Source organism: Varanus komodoensis, unplaced genomic scaffold, assembly GCF_004798865.1.
Source record: "Varanus komodoensis strain SLA01 unplaced genomic scaffold, ASM479886v1 scaffold20_1, whole genome shotgun sequence".
NCBI lineage: Eukaryota > Metazoa > Chordata > Lepidosauria > Squamata > Varanidae > Varanus > Varanus komodoensis.
The window spans coordinates 16,701,447-16,719,240 of record NW_025335587.1 but is presented as its reverse complement, the minus strand read 5'-3'; the positions used below and the strand labels follow the sequence as shown (position 1 = coordinate 16,719,240).

General features: G+C 45.1%; 1 protein-coding gene across 4 annotated transcripts in view; it reads left to right on the top strand.

Moving 5' to 3' along the window:
* CUEDC1 (CUE domain containing 1) overlaps window positions 1–17,794 on the top strand; it is a 70,960-nt gene that overhangs the window by 46,829 nt on the left and 6,337 nt on the right. For all 4 annotated transcript variants that reach the window (XM_044429991.1, XM_044429992.1, XM_044429990.1 and 1 more), the window contains 9 exons: window positions 931–1,564; window positions 6,570–6,697; window positions 9,601–9,727; window positions 11,345–11,528; window positions 12,796–12,879; window positions 14,207–14,296; window positions 15,128–15,221; window positions 15,834–15,892; window positions 16,433–16,511. In XM_044429991.1, the coding sequence (XP_044285926.1) occupies window positions 1,274–1,564; window positions 6,570–6,697; window positions 9,601–9,727; window positions 11,345–11,528; window positions 12,796–12,879; window positions 14,207–14,296; window positions 15,128–15,221; window positions 15,834–15,892; window positions 16,433–16,500 (1,125 nt within the window). In that variant the 5' untranslated portion in view covers window positions 931–1,273 and the 3' untranslated portion in view covers window positions 16,501–16,511. The remainder of the gene's footprint in view (window positions 1–930; window positions 1,565–6,569; window positions 6,698–9,600; window positions 9,728–11,344; window positions 11,529–12,795; window positions 12,880–14,206; window positions 14,297–15,127; window positions 15,222–15,833; window positions 15,893–16,432; window positions 16,512–17,794) is intronic.

Below are 17,794 nucleotides of genomic sequence, written 5' to 3'. Positions count from 1 at the left end.
GCTTGTCTGGCAAATGGGATTAGGTAAATAATTTGTGTGTTAGGACATATGAATCAGGAACTCTGTTCTTCCTCAGACAAGCCAAAGTCACTAACCAGGATTTTATTTATTTATTTATTTATTAAAACATTTTTATGCCGCCCCATTCGCCGAAGCCTCGGGGCGGCTTACAACGGGGCGGCTTTATTCTTTGCACATGACTCTAGCTTGGCTGGGAAAAGACAAGCCAGAGTCCCAAGTTCCTGGATCACATGTCATGATAAATAAACCATGGTCCGAAGATCCACAGTTAGCAATGAGACAGCATGTGCTTGCACTCTGGTTTGTACACAATAGTAAGCAGGAAACCACAAGAAACCCACAAGGAGGGCATGAGTACAACAGCATACCCATGTTCTCCTGCCGCTGGGGTGCTTAAACATACTGTGCATATACCATCGGGATTGGTAGCTATTGATAGCCTGTAGGATCTCTGAAAAGCAGTATGAATTTTAAACACAAATATGTGGATTATTTTTGTATGTTGGTTCTGTCCCTTTTGGCTTTGGCCCCTCCAGCCAGAAGAATGAGGCCCCAAGAGAGTCTCTAAAAGGGAATTTATCCTCCCAACTGAAAGAATTACTATACCTTCTGGTCTAAGGTAGCAACATGTCTTGGGCTTTTGACAGGAAAAGAGCCTTACCCTTGTGCTTGGCTAGATTCACTTTTCAAAATGGACAGTTATTCTACTATTACCCAGCATTTCTTTAAAATCTGGCTAGATACCGAGTCTTGGAGCACCAGCCAAATCAGAAAAATTGGTTTTGAGAATTTCTACCTCCAAGCTGAACTCAAATTCTGCTGGGCTTCATAATGCTTTGTGGAAAGAGGTGAAATATATGTTAAAGTTATTTAAAAATGGCTTTTAATTTTTTAAATGTTTGTTTTCAGGCAAACATGCTTTGGAGGCTTCTGAAATGCTCGTATTGCCAAGGACCTTTCTCCTAGAGAGCTTCCTGTAGTGGATTCACCCTGGGCCAAAATTCCTCAGGCTTGTTCAACTCCTGATAGTGTCTCTGATGCTCTGCACTTTCATTGTGGATTATCAGTCAATGGTGCTGGAAGATGGGGCTATAGCTTCTTGATAGCAATCCTGGAAGGTGGATTGTGCCTCATCCCTTCTTTCTCCTGGTGTGGAATTTACACATTTCTTCTATTTTCCCCTTTCCTGCCCTTCTACCTCAAAAACCTGCTTTGAAAAAGTGTAAACATTTTCCAGAAACAGTTATCCAAAATGACAAGTCTGTTCCGAAGGAGCAGCAGCAATGGCAGCTCAAGGAACAACTCCTCTGCCCAGGAACTTAACAACAACCGTCCTGCAAGGCAAGTCCGGCGGCTGGAGTTTAACCAGGCCATGGAGGATTTCAAGACTATGTTTCCCAACATGGATTATGACATCATTGAATGTGTCTTGAGAGCCAACAATGGTGCCGTGGATTCCACCATCGACCAGCTGTTACAGATGAACCTGGATGGCAGTGGATGTGAGGACAGCACAGATTCAGAGGATAGCATTCCACCGGAGGTAAACTTTGGCTTATTCTGAGACACACTTTGCTGCGTCGTGAGGTTGTTCCTGGGCCAGCTGCAGCTCTAAGGAGGGCCACATCTTGGTAGTCTGTGGAGGGACCCCTTTCATGCGAGTAGACCGTGTTCTGGCAGCCCGAACCAGCAGTGGCGTGCTTCCATGCAATACTGAGCGTCCACTATCTGAATCGCCACCCTACACCTATGTTCGCAACCTTCGGGGCATTGTGGAAGATTCAAATGGTGGCCACCCATGGAAATGCTGGGCAAACAAAGTGTAAAGAAGAGTTCAGGGCTCACGTTGGCAGGGTCCCAAGAGCTGCGCTAGTGTTAGCTGCTATTCCAGTAGAAGATGGGTGCTTTCTTGAGCAGAAAAACAAAATTCGAGGGGGTCTCTGTTTTCTTTTGGCCCAGAACCCATGTCTGTCCCTTACCCGCTGGATGCTGTTGTACTCCAACTCCAAGCAGCCCAAGCTAGCCTGGGTGGTAGGTTAGGGATTTCTTTCTCTCTTTCTTTGCTATCGCCCTTCATGGAAGTCAGGGTGGCTGCATGCAGTTAGTTCCAAGGTGGACCCAGACTTGCTTAGCTTCATGTGACCTGAGAGTTGTAGTTTAATCACATCTGAAAGACTACCGATTCTCCATTCCTTACATTAGGGTTAAAATCAGACATGGGATACTAGTAACTTTTCTCTTCATAATGGTAGTGTTGGTGGCTGTGTGTGTGAAACTCCTAGTTCAGGGCCAGGGCAAGCTGAACCCCCTAAATTCTGCTTATTGACATGGATAGAAAAGGAGTCAGATTCGTAGAAGCCAGAATCATAATGTTCAGGCACCAGCCTTGATGGATGTGCGCTATAATATGTGCGTACATGCTTGCGCACAGTGGTATTGTGGAAGCAGTGCCATCAGAGTCAAGGTTGTGGGAATTTCTGATTCGCAAAGGCACTGACGTCATTGGCCATCCAGCTCAGATGACCTTGCTCTCTCTGAGAGATATATCTTGACTTGGTTCACTCAGCGCAATAACTAGCACTCAGAGTGGGTTGCTGTTAAAATATGGGTTGCATTGTTTGAACCCAGCAATGCTATCAAACCATGGGGTGAACAATCCCTAGTTCAAGTCCAATGACATTCCATGGATTCTCTTCATGGATTAACAAGCCATGGCTTGTTGGTGCAGAAGAGTTCAAACAACACAATAACCCATGTTTCAGCAACAACCCACAGTTCTATGACAACCCACAGCAACCCACAACTATTGTGTTGCTTGAACCCCAAGCTGTCCTTGTTGTAATGAAAAGTAATTGGGTATAGCTTAGTCTTGAATGGGCAACTAAAACCTAATTATGATTAAATAGCTACTCCTGGTAGAGATGAATTTGCTAGGACTGGTTTGTTGATCAAGTTTTTTCCTGACTGCTGGGAATCTTCTGGAGTTCTAGTCCAATCCATCTGGTTGGTACAGGGGAGGAGAAGGCTACAATCATTTTAATAGTAATAATTTAAATAATTGGCATTAAAATTCTCCCTTTGGGCTTTCCAAAAGGATGTTTCTGCTGACCTGAGGATGCTGTTGACAGTTCATTTATTGCTTTGAAGCCTCATCTGGAAAAGTGTCAACATCACATCTTATAACCCTCCCATATTTTCCCCCTACTTTTTATACTTTTTTCCTTACTACAAAAGAGCTGTCAAGCAAGGAAAGACTGAATAGCTGCACAGCACCTTTTGACTGATATGCTAAGAGCCCTTGGTCTGGAAACATCCCAAACTAACTATGTACACACTAAGTCATCACTTCTTGGCTCACATACTCTCTTAAGGAGTAAGGGCCCACTGAACTCAGATAAACTTGTTTCTCAGGAGACATGGTTCAAATCACTCTGCATTTTGCTGATATGATTTTAGACTATACAAATATTGGTTGATTTTACCTGAAACATAATTGCTCATCTTTATGAGATGGTTTCTTCAATAACATTTACAAATTGCACACATCGCCAGTTTTCTTTTCTGTAACTTGGTTAGGATCCTTTTTTTTTTTTTGTTAAGTGCATTATTTATTTATTTATTTATTTTTTAAGGTTCTGAACTGGTTTTAAACACTCGGGCACATGATAAAGTGTGAAGTATTCACTGGGCTCCAAGACTTGGATGTTAGTTCTAGCTCTGCAGTGAGGCTTTCTCCTATTTTGCTGGAATAAGGCATTCTTCTTGGGTTATGCTTTCTCGGTTTCGTTTTTTTTTTTTTTGAAAGTGAGTGTACCCGCCACTGAGAAATGTGTGCATATACTTCAAAGAGTGTGCTCAAGGCCTGAATGGCTAAAGAAGGATTCTAACCAATTGAATTTCCTTGCTGACTTCGGAAAGAGACTGATTGTGATTGGGGTAAAACTTAGCTCATTTGGACAACACACTAACCTGCACTCAGAGGTTGAGTATGGGCTGAGCGTGGGTTGTCATTGAACTGTGGATTGTTGTTGTTGTTGAACCATGGGTTATTGTGTTGTCTGAACATGTTATCTCATATTTGTGGGTTGTTAACCGTGAACAACCTATTAGAAATTCCATGGTTTGCTGTTGAGTTGTAAAACATAGGCTGTTCGTGATTAATAAACTATGGTTTGTTAGCATTGCTGGGTTCACACAACATAACTCACATTTTAGCAAGAAATCCGCATAATTAATACCCAGGTGAGTGGGTATAGGATTGCAGTATATGGCTGTCAGGATTCAATGACTAAAGGCACCTTCCTATGTATGTTGAGACTGATAAAAGGCCTGCAACTCCCAGAATTCCCCAGTTAGCACAGCTGGCTGGGGGATGCTGGGAGTTGCAAGTCTTTGCCCTAAGATTTCTTTCCCCCTTTTTTGCCCTAAAATTTCTTTAGTGTTACTCAATACTTTTTAAATCACCCCTTTGTAGCCTCAGTAGGAATGGGCATGAAAAGCAGGTTTAGAAAAAGAAGGAAAAAGTGCTTATGGAACTGCATTTTAAGGCATTCTGGGCTGACAAACCAGGGGGCATATAAGGTTGGCTTCCCCACCTTGAACCCTTGTTGACTTCAAAGATCGTGAAGGCAAAACCCAGAGGCAAGAGATCTGAGGCACAGAAAAGGCTTTGGTGAGAGAAGGAACCAGGCCAGGGAAAGGGACACCAACAAGCAATTTTTGCGCAGTGTGGTGCTCTGTTTGCGGATTTGAAAACTTCCTGGCAAATGGATAGCAGGGATCCCACACTGCAAGAAGGCTGCAGTCTTAGTGAGTTTGAAGCCCTTACCTTTCGTTCGCGTGGGAGCTGCCAGCAGCTTCCTGTCCTCGGTGCCTCAAGGGCACATTGTCGGTCACCAGCCCAGTCGGCCAGCTACGAGTACCAGCTTCCTGTCCACCTTGGGACTCTCCAGGCTGAATACAGCTTCCTCCGGGGTGGGGTGGGGCCCACCAGGGACTTCATAAGCCTCTTGGTTTTGATGCTCTGCTTGGGGGCTTCTGAAATGGGACTGGCGGACGTTACGTGGCCAGTGGGTTGCATTCAGTGCAGCTCCTAGTGCACGTGGACCCACTTGAGGAACGGCACCTTCATCCGTGGTTTCCAAGATCGAAACACACTTAACTTCCTACCCTATACAAGCTTCATCCGTTTCCCTGGGGCAGGATCATCTCTCTGTGCCATCTCTGCTCCCCTGTTCGTGCATTCCAGTCTCCCTTTCTCCCCAGGCTAAGCGGCTGTTGCTTGCAAGGGTCACAACCAACTTCCCCACCCATTTGTAATTTTGGAGAATGTTTAGGGGGACGATCACAGAGGCCATAGGACCCGGCGAGAAATCTGCAGTGAGGGCAAGCGAGTTGGAATGTGTCAGGATTCACAGCTGACCGCGTTGCAGGTGCATCCCACAGTTGTTCAGCCTTCTCCTTTTTTTTCCTCCATAATTTGACACAAATTTAGTCATCAAAAATATATCTAAAAATAAAAAGCACTTACCAAAGATGTGCATTTCCCTCATGGGCCAAAGTGTGCAATTTTTAATGGATTTCCATATTTTGGGGAAATGCCTAAAATTCTGGGGGAGAATGTTCACGTTTTGGAGAGTGCAGATTTGTGCAAATGGTTACCAACGCATTTTGCATTGTGTGAGTGGACGATGGAACAGGAGGAACCAGGCAGTCTACAGAATAGAGAGAGAACGGATTGTACAGTGGATCTGTACATCCCTTTTTGGGACAGGAAAGGGCTGTGATGCGCTGGGGGCTGGAGATATGGGGGATTGTGCCTTGGTCCCTCAGCCTTTGGGTTCTTTCTCTCTTTTCCAATCAGCTGTTCCTCCAGACACTCCTATTTCTCTGAGCCATTTCAACGTTTCCCATCAGAGCATCTCAAATGCTGTGTCGAATTGTTTTCATGAAGCTCAGAGCGTTGTAAAAGCATCTGCACTTGTTGTCCATGTGGCTTGGCTGGATCACTTGCGTCGGAAGAATAAGCCCCGTCAGCCTATGTCAGAAGTAGGTTCAAATGTTTGCACAGCTTCCTGGAGCCCGAGAAATGCAACACAATGTCCTGTAGCAACTGTGTAATTGCAGGAACATTTGTACAAGGGCCATAATCTTTCCTCTGTGCTTTCTCCCCCTGCCCCCTCTCTCTCCCTCCGCTACCTGTTCAACTCAATACTCCATTTGCTCCTTTTGACTGTCTGCCTCTGTAGACCTTTTATTTGAGTTCTTGCTTCCCTTGACCTCCGGCCTGCTTAGTCTCTTTCCTTTTCTATGCTCCACTTGATCCTCATTTTACCTCTTCCCTTCTAATTCAACTTGTAGAATCTCCAGTGCCATCTTCCACACCCCACATAAATAAATAAATCTTAAGAGCCAGTTTGTTTTAGCAAATCAGGGAAGCTGTGAGCACAGTTCTCTGGTGCTCTTACACTGGTTGGATCTCCACAGTATGTGGAGCCATTCTAATTCCTTTGCCGACTTCTCCTCTCTTTCTGTCTCGATTGATTCAGATCTTGGAACGGACTCTGGAACCAGACAGTTCAGATGAAGAGCCCCCTCCCGTTTATTCTCCTCCCTCCTATGACATGCATGTGTTTGACAGACAGTATCTGCAGGCGCCTCCAACACCGCCGCCCAGGTAAGCAGCAAGCCTGTGGTGACATTTGCAGAATCACGGAGCTGGAGAGGGACCCTGTTAAGCCACTTAGCCCAGCCTGCTGCACGATGCAGGAAACCCAAAGCAGCCCATTTATTCTCCTCCCTCCTATGACATGCATGTGTTTGACAGACAGTATCTGCAGGCGCCTCCAACACTGCCGCCCAGGTAAGCAGCAAGCCTGTGGTGACATCTGCAGAATCACGGAGCTGGAGAGGGACCCTGTTAAGCCACTTAGCCCAGCCTGCTGCACGATGCAGGGAACCCAAAGCAGCCCCACGCTGGAAGGGAGCCGTAGCTTCACTCCCCAGCTTTTCCAGGAAGTGCTGGAGAAACTTCTGGCTGTGGTCCTGAGGATCTTCTGCCCATCCATGTCAATAATCCAGGGCCTGGATAGACCAAAGGTCTGACTTGGTATATGGCAGCACCCTGGATTCCGATCCTGGGCTGTTTAGTCCAACTTCCTGCTCAACACAGGAAACTCAGAGCTACGCCACTTCCAGTTAGGGACCTACAGATGTTGTAAACTTACTGATGAAATCAGATTTCACCTAAAAGCATTTGTATACAATTGTGCAAATTTGCACTCCTGAAAATGCAAATGCCCCCTTCAAAATACGTAAGTCCCTGGAAATGTATATTTTCGTGCTTTAATCTATGGGCAAATGTGCATTTTTGTGAGTGTGTTTTAAATTACAGTTTCCTACAACTAAATTGTGTATTTTAAAAAAAACACAACCTGCTCCACAAGTTTGTGGAATCTTCATGGCCCAGGAAAAACTGGACCACTGCAAAATCTGTAGTTAATATTCATAGAAATTCGAACATATTTGAGTCTGCTGTAGATTTCTCCAACACCCCTGTGCCCTCCCAGTGCTTTCAGGCTTCCACCAAGGGAGGGAGGACCTTCCATCCCTCAAGGCCAGAGGTTCTCTGGTTGAATCACTTGGCAAAGTAGTTTGGAATTGTAATGGATCACAAGCTGAGTCCGCAGCATGATGTGGCTGCAAAAAAGGCAAAGGCAATTTTAGGCTGCATCACTGGAAGTGTAATTTCAGAATCATGGGGACTGTAGTTCCACTCTGCTCTGCACTGATTCGTCTTCACCATGAATTCTGTGTCTGGTTCTGGGCATCACCCTTTCAGCATGGGTCAGAAAATTTGGAATGAGTTCAGAGCAGGGCAGCAAAAATGATCACAGGAATAGAAGGTGAGCCCCACAAGGAAAGATTGAATGACACTTCTTCGGGTACCTAAAGGGTTGGTCACGCAAAGGGTGCCCACAGCCTGTTGTCAAAATAATGGGCTGAAGTTACAGGAAGGCAGGTATTGGTTGAACATTGGCAGGAGGGGGAAGTTTTTAGGATTCTGGAGCACGTAGGGACAAAGATCTGTCCCGATTTCTCCACCATTCAGCTTCATGGGATGACTTTTCCCATGCAAATCAGGAACCATAATCAGTAAAGGCTGTTCGGCTGCACGCTTGAGCAGCTCAAGGGATTTGTTGGCATAATTGCAGAGTTATTTATCTGAGATTGTGTCTATCTCCCTGTTCAGCCAGCAAGGGAATATACAAAAGTATTAGGAGAGTATTTGGTTGAACATCAAATGAAAGAATCACAGAGCGGGAAGGAGCAATTGTGGCTGTCAGTTCAACCCCCTGCTCAGAGAACGAACCCAATGTTGTTGCTCATTGCATTGAATGTACGCCCTGCATTTGTCCTCTTGTGAAGATCCCAAAGTGGTCATAGCTCCATTTTATCTTCACAGCAAAAACGACCTGAGGTAGGTTAAAATGAGAGTGAGAGTTTGGCCCAAAGTCACGCATGGAGAGTGAACTCCATGGCGAACTGGGAAAATCTGTCAAAGTGCTAGAAGCATGGGACCTTCAGGGCCTTGATGGCCGTGGTACAGCTTGGATCCCAACTCCAAGATCAGAAAAATACTTCAGCCTTGCAGCTGGGCATCTGAGCTCCGTTCTCCTTCCTTGTCATAGGTAGCAAGGAAAAAAAAGTGCTAGCTGCTTCCTTGAGGTTTTACGAGTGAGTTGAGAAAAGGGTTTCTGGGACTGTGCAGGGGGTGGGGAGAGGAGGAGACCACCACTGCCAAGATACGAGGTCTCCTGGAACTGCCTCAGCTTCCATCCCTTGCACTCCGAGGCGTCACACATAGTTAGCTGAGTTGCGTGATTTAAGTAAATGTGTAGAAATGCACAGGCACAGGTATCACATTCTTTGGTTCCTTGAGGCTAGCAAAGGGAGCTGGCAGCTTCTGAGGGCAGCCCTATCAAGGCAGGAAGAAAATAGGACCTTGGATAGTTCCACATGGATCCCATGGCTGCAGCACTCTCCTACCAGAAAAATAGCCATGCTGGCTGAGAATTATTGGTGCTGCTGTTAAGCACATCTGGAGAGAAAGCACATTTGGGGAAAGCTGATGAAGCTGAAGAGAAGGACTGTAGTTCAGAACCCACCCCTCTTGAAGCACCCCACTTGTTAAAGCACTCTTGCCTGAGATTGGGGAGATGGGGGGACATTCTCTGAGCTAATGACTGGGCCGGGGCTTCTTGCCTGGAGGTCCCTGATGAAGGAACAGACGGTCCTACACCCAGGGAAAGTACATGAAGCCTCATCCGCCACAACATCCCCTTCTCTATGACCTGCACCCTGTGACAACAAGAGGGCTGCCATCTTATTACAGGAAATGCTTTGGCAAAAAAAACTCCCATATTTTTCAGGCACTAAGAATGACTTGGAAATCGTATATATTCGAGAGTAAAATGAGAAGAATGGAGAGTTCCGTGCCAGGAAAGGGAACCAATCTTTTAAGAATACTAGAATTTCAAGCTTCAGTTGAATTTGCTGTTTTTTTTCTTATCCATGCAGGATTGATATCCAAAATCCCAGCGGCCCCCAGGCACTGCGGCGGTACAGGAATTGGAATCCACCATTACTAGGCAACCTGCCCGACGACTTCCTCCGCATCTTGCCCCAGCAAATGGACAGGATACAGGTGAGAAGCAGATAGATTTTGTATTTGCGGAGAGCTGGTGTGGCGCAGGGGTTAAGAGCGTGGAGCTGAGACTCGGATGCTCTGGGTTGAGTCCCTGCTCAGCCACGGAACCAACTGGGTGGCTTTGGGCAGTCACAGACTCTCAGCCCAGCCTACCTCACAGGGTTCTTGTTGTGGGGATAAGATTGAGAGCAGGAGGAGGAGAGTGATATAAGCCACTTTGAGTTCTTTGAAAAAGAAAGAGGCAGGGTATAAATCAAATATATAATAAATAAATGTAAACCATGCCTAGGCTGTTCTAACATGACCTAAAGGAGGTGTTTGGAAACTTTCTCTTATTTTTTCTTTTCTTCACGGCAACCTTTTTATTTAAATGTCATTTTAATTGTTAACAATATTTACTTATTTATCTGGCCAGGGCGACTTCTTTTCTTTACTTCTTTTCTTTTATAACGTTTCTTTTATAACTTCTTTTATATCTTTTATATTTTTTATTTATTTTATATTATTAATTTTAATTTTATATTGTTATTTTTGTATTGTATTTTATTGTGTTGTAAGCCGCCCCGAGGCTTCGGCAAGGGGCGGCATAGAAATGTTCTAATAATTATAATAATAACAACAACATCAACAACAACAACAACTTGTCGTGTCATCCAAACCAGGTGGGGGTTGGACTTGATGGTCCTCTGGCCCCTTCCAACTTTAGTATTCTACGATTTGGAGAAAAGATACCACGGACAAAGAAGTGGATGCACCACAATGTTTCCTAGCATTTTTGTGCCCAGCATATTTTCTCTGTCTGGGAGCAGAGCTCCTAGGAGGAGAAATCATGGACAGGGCAGAAGATTAAATACCCTTTCCGGGCCTCTGGCCTCTTCCCTGCAAATCACACTCTGGCTTGCTAGTTAGATGCTGGTGGAGGCCTGACTGGGAATGTTGGACACAGCCCTGAAGTCTTGCAGGCTTTAATTCATAAAGAGGCAGCTTTGTCCATTCTATTTTTTTCTGTTTTAAAAACGGTGAAAGCTGCTGCCACATATTTGCAAACGGCATGACTCAACCAGTGCCATTCTGACCACATTTTCAGTGGCGGCCCCCCAGCTTTGGCATGCTCTCCCAAGGGAAGCTGGTCCAGTGCCTATGCTGGTATTTTTTTGGCCCCAGGCAGGCCAGGACCTTCCTGACTTTCAGGGCATCCTATGCATGTTCGTGCAGCAAAAGTCCCGCCACTTCCAGCTGTGCATAGTCTCACATCCTTAAAGACTGTTGGAATCTTGCAGTATTTTTGTGTTCTGTTTCTTTAGCCCCTGCGATGTAGTTTTACCTCTTATGCCTCATGCGGCATCTTATGCTGTCTCTGTACATGTATTAGACTTATACTGTATTGTGATTTGTCTCTGTAATCTCATTATTAAGTTTTAAATTAGTGAGAGCCCAGAGAAATTTATTCTATGAACTGCTTAATATATATAATTCATGGATAGATCAGGTGGGTTCTTCAGGGGCCTCTGGTTGTCCATGGCTCTGCCTTGAAGGAACCTGCAGTGATGTTGCCCTTCCTGTTGCCACCCACCTCAGTTTTCTCTTCCTTTACGCACAAATACCCTTGTCCAGAGTTCACAGAGCTGCCCTCAGAGCATACCAAGCCCAGGAACCCAGAGAGCCCAGGGCTCCACAGACCAGGAGAGAAAGTGGAAGCAGTACCTGGAAGACGAGCGGATCGCGCTCTTCCTGCAGAATGAAGAGTTCATGAAGGAGCTGCAGAGGAACCGGGACTTCCTCCTGGCCCTCGAGAGAGGTAATGGATCCTTTGAGAGTGTTTCAGTGGTTTCTGAACTTCCATAGCGTATTGAATGATAGAAAGATAGATAATTTCAGTCTCTTTGAAATTTGTGGGCTTGAATGTATTAGTTATACTTGTACAAAAATCCCTTGGCAACTTTATGTTACTACACACACATACATCCCCCTTTCTTCTCCCTGTATTCTATTCATGTCAAGAAAATAATAAAAATAATACTAAAAAGAAAGAGAGGGTTCCAGTGCTGTGCTGAACCACAACAGCCTGCACATACCTTCTGGTTACCAGAAGCCTTTGTCTAAGACCTGCTGCCCCCTGAGCCGAGGCACATGGTCACTGGAGAGAAGGCCTTCTCCGTGAAGGCCCCTCATGTTTTGAAAGCCCCCGCTGGAGCATCTTCCAGCCACCCACTTTGGATGATTTTCTGGCATGTTTGATAGGCCAATTTCTGTGTGCTGAATTGTTGGTTTTATTAGCTCTTTTACGGTCTTGTGGCTGCTTAATGCAGTTTCAGGGAACTTGTGGCCCACCAGCCAAATTGGTTTCCTGCTCCATAGATTTCCATCCTGCTCAACAGCTTCAGTTCTTTGGGTAGTCTGGAAAAATGGTGGCAGCTCTTTCAGAAAGGATGCCTGTGGAAGCACGCGGGGGGGGGGGGGGGGGGGGGGGGGGCTGCCGTCGGCCTCCAGCGCTCTCCTCAAGGGAAAGGCTGCCCAAAGCTTTCCCTGCAGGGAAAACCGGCCAGGTGGCTGTTCCAGGCAGCTTCCAACAGCTGTGGGCAACCCAGGAGACAGGTGGGGCACAAACCGAGAGAACTGGGGCACTGTGAATGACTGTTGCCGCTCCCTGTTTGGGCTTGGGTTGAGGTTATGTCGTGAGCAGAGCCAGCTGGAGCTGGGGGTCAGACTAGATGGCCTGGGAGACCCCTTTGGATTCACTCTGTTTCTATGTTATGATGCAAAGAGCCCAGATGCAGATGCAAGGAGCCCCCATTTTTTCCTGGGGGCTGATTTCTAGCTAATCCCTGATAGTAAAAGGGTCTAGAACTGCGTGTTTCTTTAAATGAACACTGCTGTTCTCTGCTTTATGCCATTTTATTATTGTAACATTTATTACATAGCCTTATTCTTAAATATGTATTTATTTAAAAAAAATTGTAGGCCGTCCATTACTGTCATCTCTATAACTATGTACTAGTTCTTGATAGCCTATAGTGAAAGACAGCTTAGAAGTGTCCTGGTTTTTTTTGGAACCCCCCGTCTAGATCGGCTAAGGTATGAGTCCAAGAAATCCAAGATGAGCAGTGCGGCTGTCAGCAGTGATGCTGGTTTCTCCTCTGTATTACCAGGTACAATGAGCCAGTTTGCTTACCTCTGCTGTCCAATTGTATAGAGGATTCCCCCATCCTATTTGTTCCTGACACTTGTCCTAAGCCTCCCTTGCCAGTACATAGGACACCTAAGCCAACATTTTAACCTTGTGGCCAGAAGCAAGAATTGCAGGGCGCAAAGCCAGAAACAAATGGCGAATGCAAGGCTCAGAATTGCAGGGGGGGAGCATTGCATTCTCTCCCTTCTCGCATTTTGTAATCTCAGTGATTTTCAAGTAGCTCCCGCCACAAAAAAAAAAGCAATTTGCATCGATAAAACCCAAATATTAGACACAAATACATATTTAACCCATGCGTAATTTGGCTCTACATTTCATATTTACTGCCCATTCTTTTATCGGACAATCTAAATCAAATGCATAAAATGTCCAATCTGGACAAAATGAAGTCATAACAGTAGCTCCGTGAGAACAATGAAATAACAGACCGATGAGAAATAAGACCTTTACACTGATCCACATATGTAATTTCAATTTAAAATCACAACTGAAGCATGAAGAAAAAACTTGCTGGAATAAAATAAAATGTTTTGATTACTTCCCCCAAGTCAAAGGCAAAGGGGAAGCAGGCAGGGAAGGTTTAGCAGTCACGGCTTCACTCCCAAGAAAGCCCTGTCTCTTAGACTCACCCACCTAATTTTATCAATCACAGAATCATGGGCTGTTGCTGAAATGGGTTACTGGGGTATTTGTATGAAAGATACTTTAAATGAATACAATAAATATTGTATATTTATATTTACCTATAAAGCCCTTAACAGCTTGGGACCTGGATACCTAAAGGAACGCCTTCTTCCATATTTCCCTCCCTCCCCCTGAGATCGGCAGCAGAGGCCCTCCTCCGGGAACCCTCCGTGAAAGACGTTAGGAGGCAAAGTACCCGGAGGAGGGCCTTCTCTGCGGTGGCACCCCGACTATGGAATGCGCTCCCCAGAGAGGTCCGCCTGGCGCCGTCATTATTTGTTTTTCGGTGCCAGGCTAAGACCTTTTTATTTAAACAATATTTTAATAACTTTTAATATCATCTATAGGTTTTAATTTGCAGCCAGGGTGAATCTGGATTTTATTTGTATTATTTGTATTGTGTTTACTTTATGTAAGCCGTCCCGAGGCTATGCGATGGGATGGCATACAAAAATTCTAAATCAATCAATCAATCAATCACCATCAGAGGCAAGGTGTGGGAGCCCGATTCTTAGAACACATCCGTACTCCGGGGCTGTGTGGAAGATTCATCTTTATTTTTTTCTGCATGTTGTTGATCTCATGGGTGTTTGCTCTTTCAGATGATGTCACTCGCTCCTTAACCGGCATGTCCAGTGGTGCTGTCTCCGAAGATGCCTTATTCAGGGACAAACTGAAACACATGGGAAAATGTGAGTTGCATCACTCTGAACAAGAGTCTTGACTCGGGGGTTCTGCTATGCTTTTCCCTACCAAATCTGATGGGGTCTCTCTGTGAGCATGTAGGGGCTACACTAACCCCTATAATCACACTGGCATCAAGAGTTCACAGTGCGGATATCTGCCTGTCTTTATATTACTATGACTGAGTTCACACAACACTGTAACTCATATGGGTTGAGTGTGGGTTGTCACAGGTGTTAAAATTAGGGTTATCATGTTGCTTGAGTCCAGCCGTGGTGAATGGTCCACAGTTCGCAACCCAATCACAAACCACGGGTTCTCTCATGGGTTCCTCATGGTGAACAAGCAACGGTGGATTCACATACAGCTGCAATCAGACAGTACGATAATCAACATCTCAACCACAACCCATGGTTGAACAATAACCTACACTCAACCCATACTGAACCCTAGACTGTGGGGTATCATATGGTGAGAACTTATGCTTGTTTGGAAACACACGGTACATCTCATTCTGTTTTGGATAATTGCATGACCGCCTTGAATCTGTAGGGCTGACTTTCCACCTTTGGTCCTGGAATACGTATATGTGCTTCAGAGATGTTTCTTCTTCTGCACTTAGAAATGCATGCATTGTTCAAGTGAGGATTTTGATATCTTGCAACTTTTGTTGTAAACAAATTCCTAACTCTTAAAGCTTTGTAGTTAGACTTGGCAGCATGTGATTCCTATGCCTGGTAAAATTCCAAAAGCCACCAAGCGATAGAATAATCCTCCAGCTTTGCCCTCTTTTGCCTTAAAAATTCCTTCACTCATTTTTCTTTCCTTTTGTCTTTTAGCTACACGCAAGAAGCTTTTTGAACTCGCCAGGGCTTTTTCAGAGAAGACCAAAATGAGGAAGTCAAAAAGAAAACAGCTGTTGAAGCATCAAATGTATCCTTCCACTTGATAAATATTTCCCAGTGGTGCTGTTGGTGTCCCAAACTGGAGACCGTGAGTGTCACCCATACGGGTTTCTTTGCAGGGATGAGAAGGCTCTTCCATGATTCCCAGTCCCCATAATTCCAAGAGCAGGGGGGACTTGATTCAAGTGTGAAACCCAGCGAGGGCGTTCTGTGCTCAGCATGGTGTTCCCTGGAGAGAAAGGGGCCCTGCTTTCTGTGGCACTTCTCCACTTTTCATGACAAGCTTAAGGGCAGCTGACCAGTTTTGCATTTGAGTGCTTGAGCAGGGATTTTAATTCAGGGTTCCTGTGTCCTCCTCCAACATGCGCTGGATTGCATTTCTGCAGCTCAGCAGATGTGCCTACGCAGCAGATCTGAACATTTAATAGACACAGATTTGGGATGCTCCTTATGGGATCTGCTGGTTTACTTGCTCATGGAGGTTCTTTCATTCACCTGGTCTGAAGCACGGCGGAGCCTTTGTTTCCATGTCCTTCATTCCATGGCCCCTGAAAACATTCTAAAACTTGACTGAAGAGCACCTTGAATTATGCCTTGGCCACACCATCCGTTCAGCTTTCCTCCTTAATTGCATGCCCAGGATGGGGACTGCAGCCTCAACAGCTAATCTTCTGGATGATGTTGAAGGACATTCCTGCGGTAAGATGATGCTCCTCTTGCTAACACTGCAGCTGCCTTTGGACTGTCCCCAAGTTCTTGTTTGGGCTGCAGCCTTGAATTCAGGGATGGGGAAAGTGTGGCTCTCCTCCAGCAGTGACATCTGCCCACCTGTCTGCACACCTGTGGTTACCTCCAGCCTGAGGTGGCTCCATGGGTTGGATCTTGGATCCTCACAGCTCCCGTTATGTCTTCTGCATAGGGTGCTACAGAGTTCCTTGGAGCTTCCGGTCCAGAAATGGATCCATGGGGAATACCAGAAGGGAGGGAAGGGGAGCAGACCGCAGAGAGGCAAGCTGCTATTAAGGGCCTTTACTGGGGATGGAGGAGGGACATTCCGTGTAGGGCTCTGTGTAACTAGGAAGCTTGCTATGCATCTTTCAGCTGGTCTAGCACAAGAAAGATTCTTCCCCGCCACCTTTACTCTGCTCTTCTTCATTCAGTGGATCTCTGTGCAGTTGCAGAGGGGGCTGTCGTGGGTCTGCGGGCTTCAACAATCTCATGTCTGCTTCTGTTTTTCAGACGAAGACCCCCAAGCAAGGAGACGGCAATTACCTGTAGAAGAAGAACCATCAAAAGAAGTGCAGTAGGGTAATTTGAGGTCAGGAGTACTCTTTATCAGTTGGTTTACTGCCATTCAGTTTATCTTTGCCTCACGTTTGGTATCCAGTAATAAGCTGGGTATTTTATGTTGCAGGGTATATGTGTGTGTGTGTGTCCCTGTTGACTCGACACTTCAGTTTACTCAGTTCTAGCCTTGGATATTTAGTTGACTGTACTATATTAATCTACTTAAATCTATATTTATTTTCTGTTAGAGCAAGGCTGGGCAACTTATGGCCCTTGTACATGATTTGGCCTACTACTTCTCTCACTATTGGCTCCACTGGCTGGGGCTGATGGGACTTGCTTTCCAAAAATGTCCTAATGAGAACCACAAGTTGCCCATCCTTATGTTAGAACAGTAATCAAAGTGGCTCACCAATAAAGGGGGAGAATGTAAAATAAATTACGAAATAATAGATCAGTCACAAAGCAATAACAGTTAAAACATCAAAAAGAGTTAATAAAGCCACAGCAAAAATGTAATTAAAACAGAAGGTAATTAAAAGTACCTTTCTTTCTTTCTTTATTTATTTAGAATTTTTGTATGCCGTCTCATCGCCTGAGCCTCGGGACGGCTTACATAAAATAAATAAACAAAATACAAATAGTGCAAATAAAATCCAGATTCACCCTGGCTGCAAATTAAAACCTATAGATGATATTAAAAGTTGTTAAAATGTTGTTGAAATAAACAATATTTAAACAATATTTTAATTGTTCTGGGGAGCGCATTCCATGGGTGGGGTGCCACCGCAGAGAAGGCCCTTCTCCGGGTACTTTGCCTCCTAATGTCTTTCACGGAGGGTTCCCGGAGGAGGGCCTCTGCTGCCGATTTAAAATTTTAAACATCTTTTACCATCCATTGAAAGAGGGAGTCAGTAAATATTGACAAGGATGGATTTTCATGAGTGTGGTCACCACTGCAGGCCTGATTCAAGGCATCATTTCTTATGTATGGAACCCTAAATGGTGCAGGACTCAGAAACTGGTAGACCAGCTTCTCCAGTACTGGCCAGCCCAAGACTGCAGATTGACTGGGGAAGCCTTGCTTATGGTGCCCTTGCAGGGCTAACACTCCTGACGGCCTTTTGGTGGTTTCCCCTTGGCTTTGGCAGGCGCTTCCAGTGCCAGTCCCTGCTAGAGCTTTAGCTGCCCACACAAGTTGTGAAGACCTTTTTATTTAAACGTCATTTTAATTGTTAACAATATTTACTTATTTATCTGGCCAGGGCAACTTCTTTTTTCTTTTCTTTTCTTTTCTTTTCTTTTCTTTTCTTT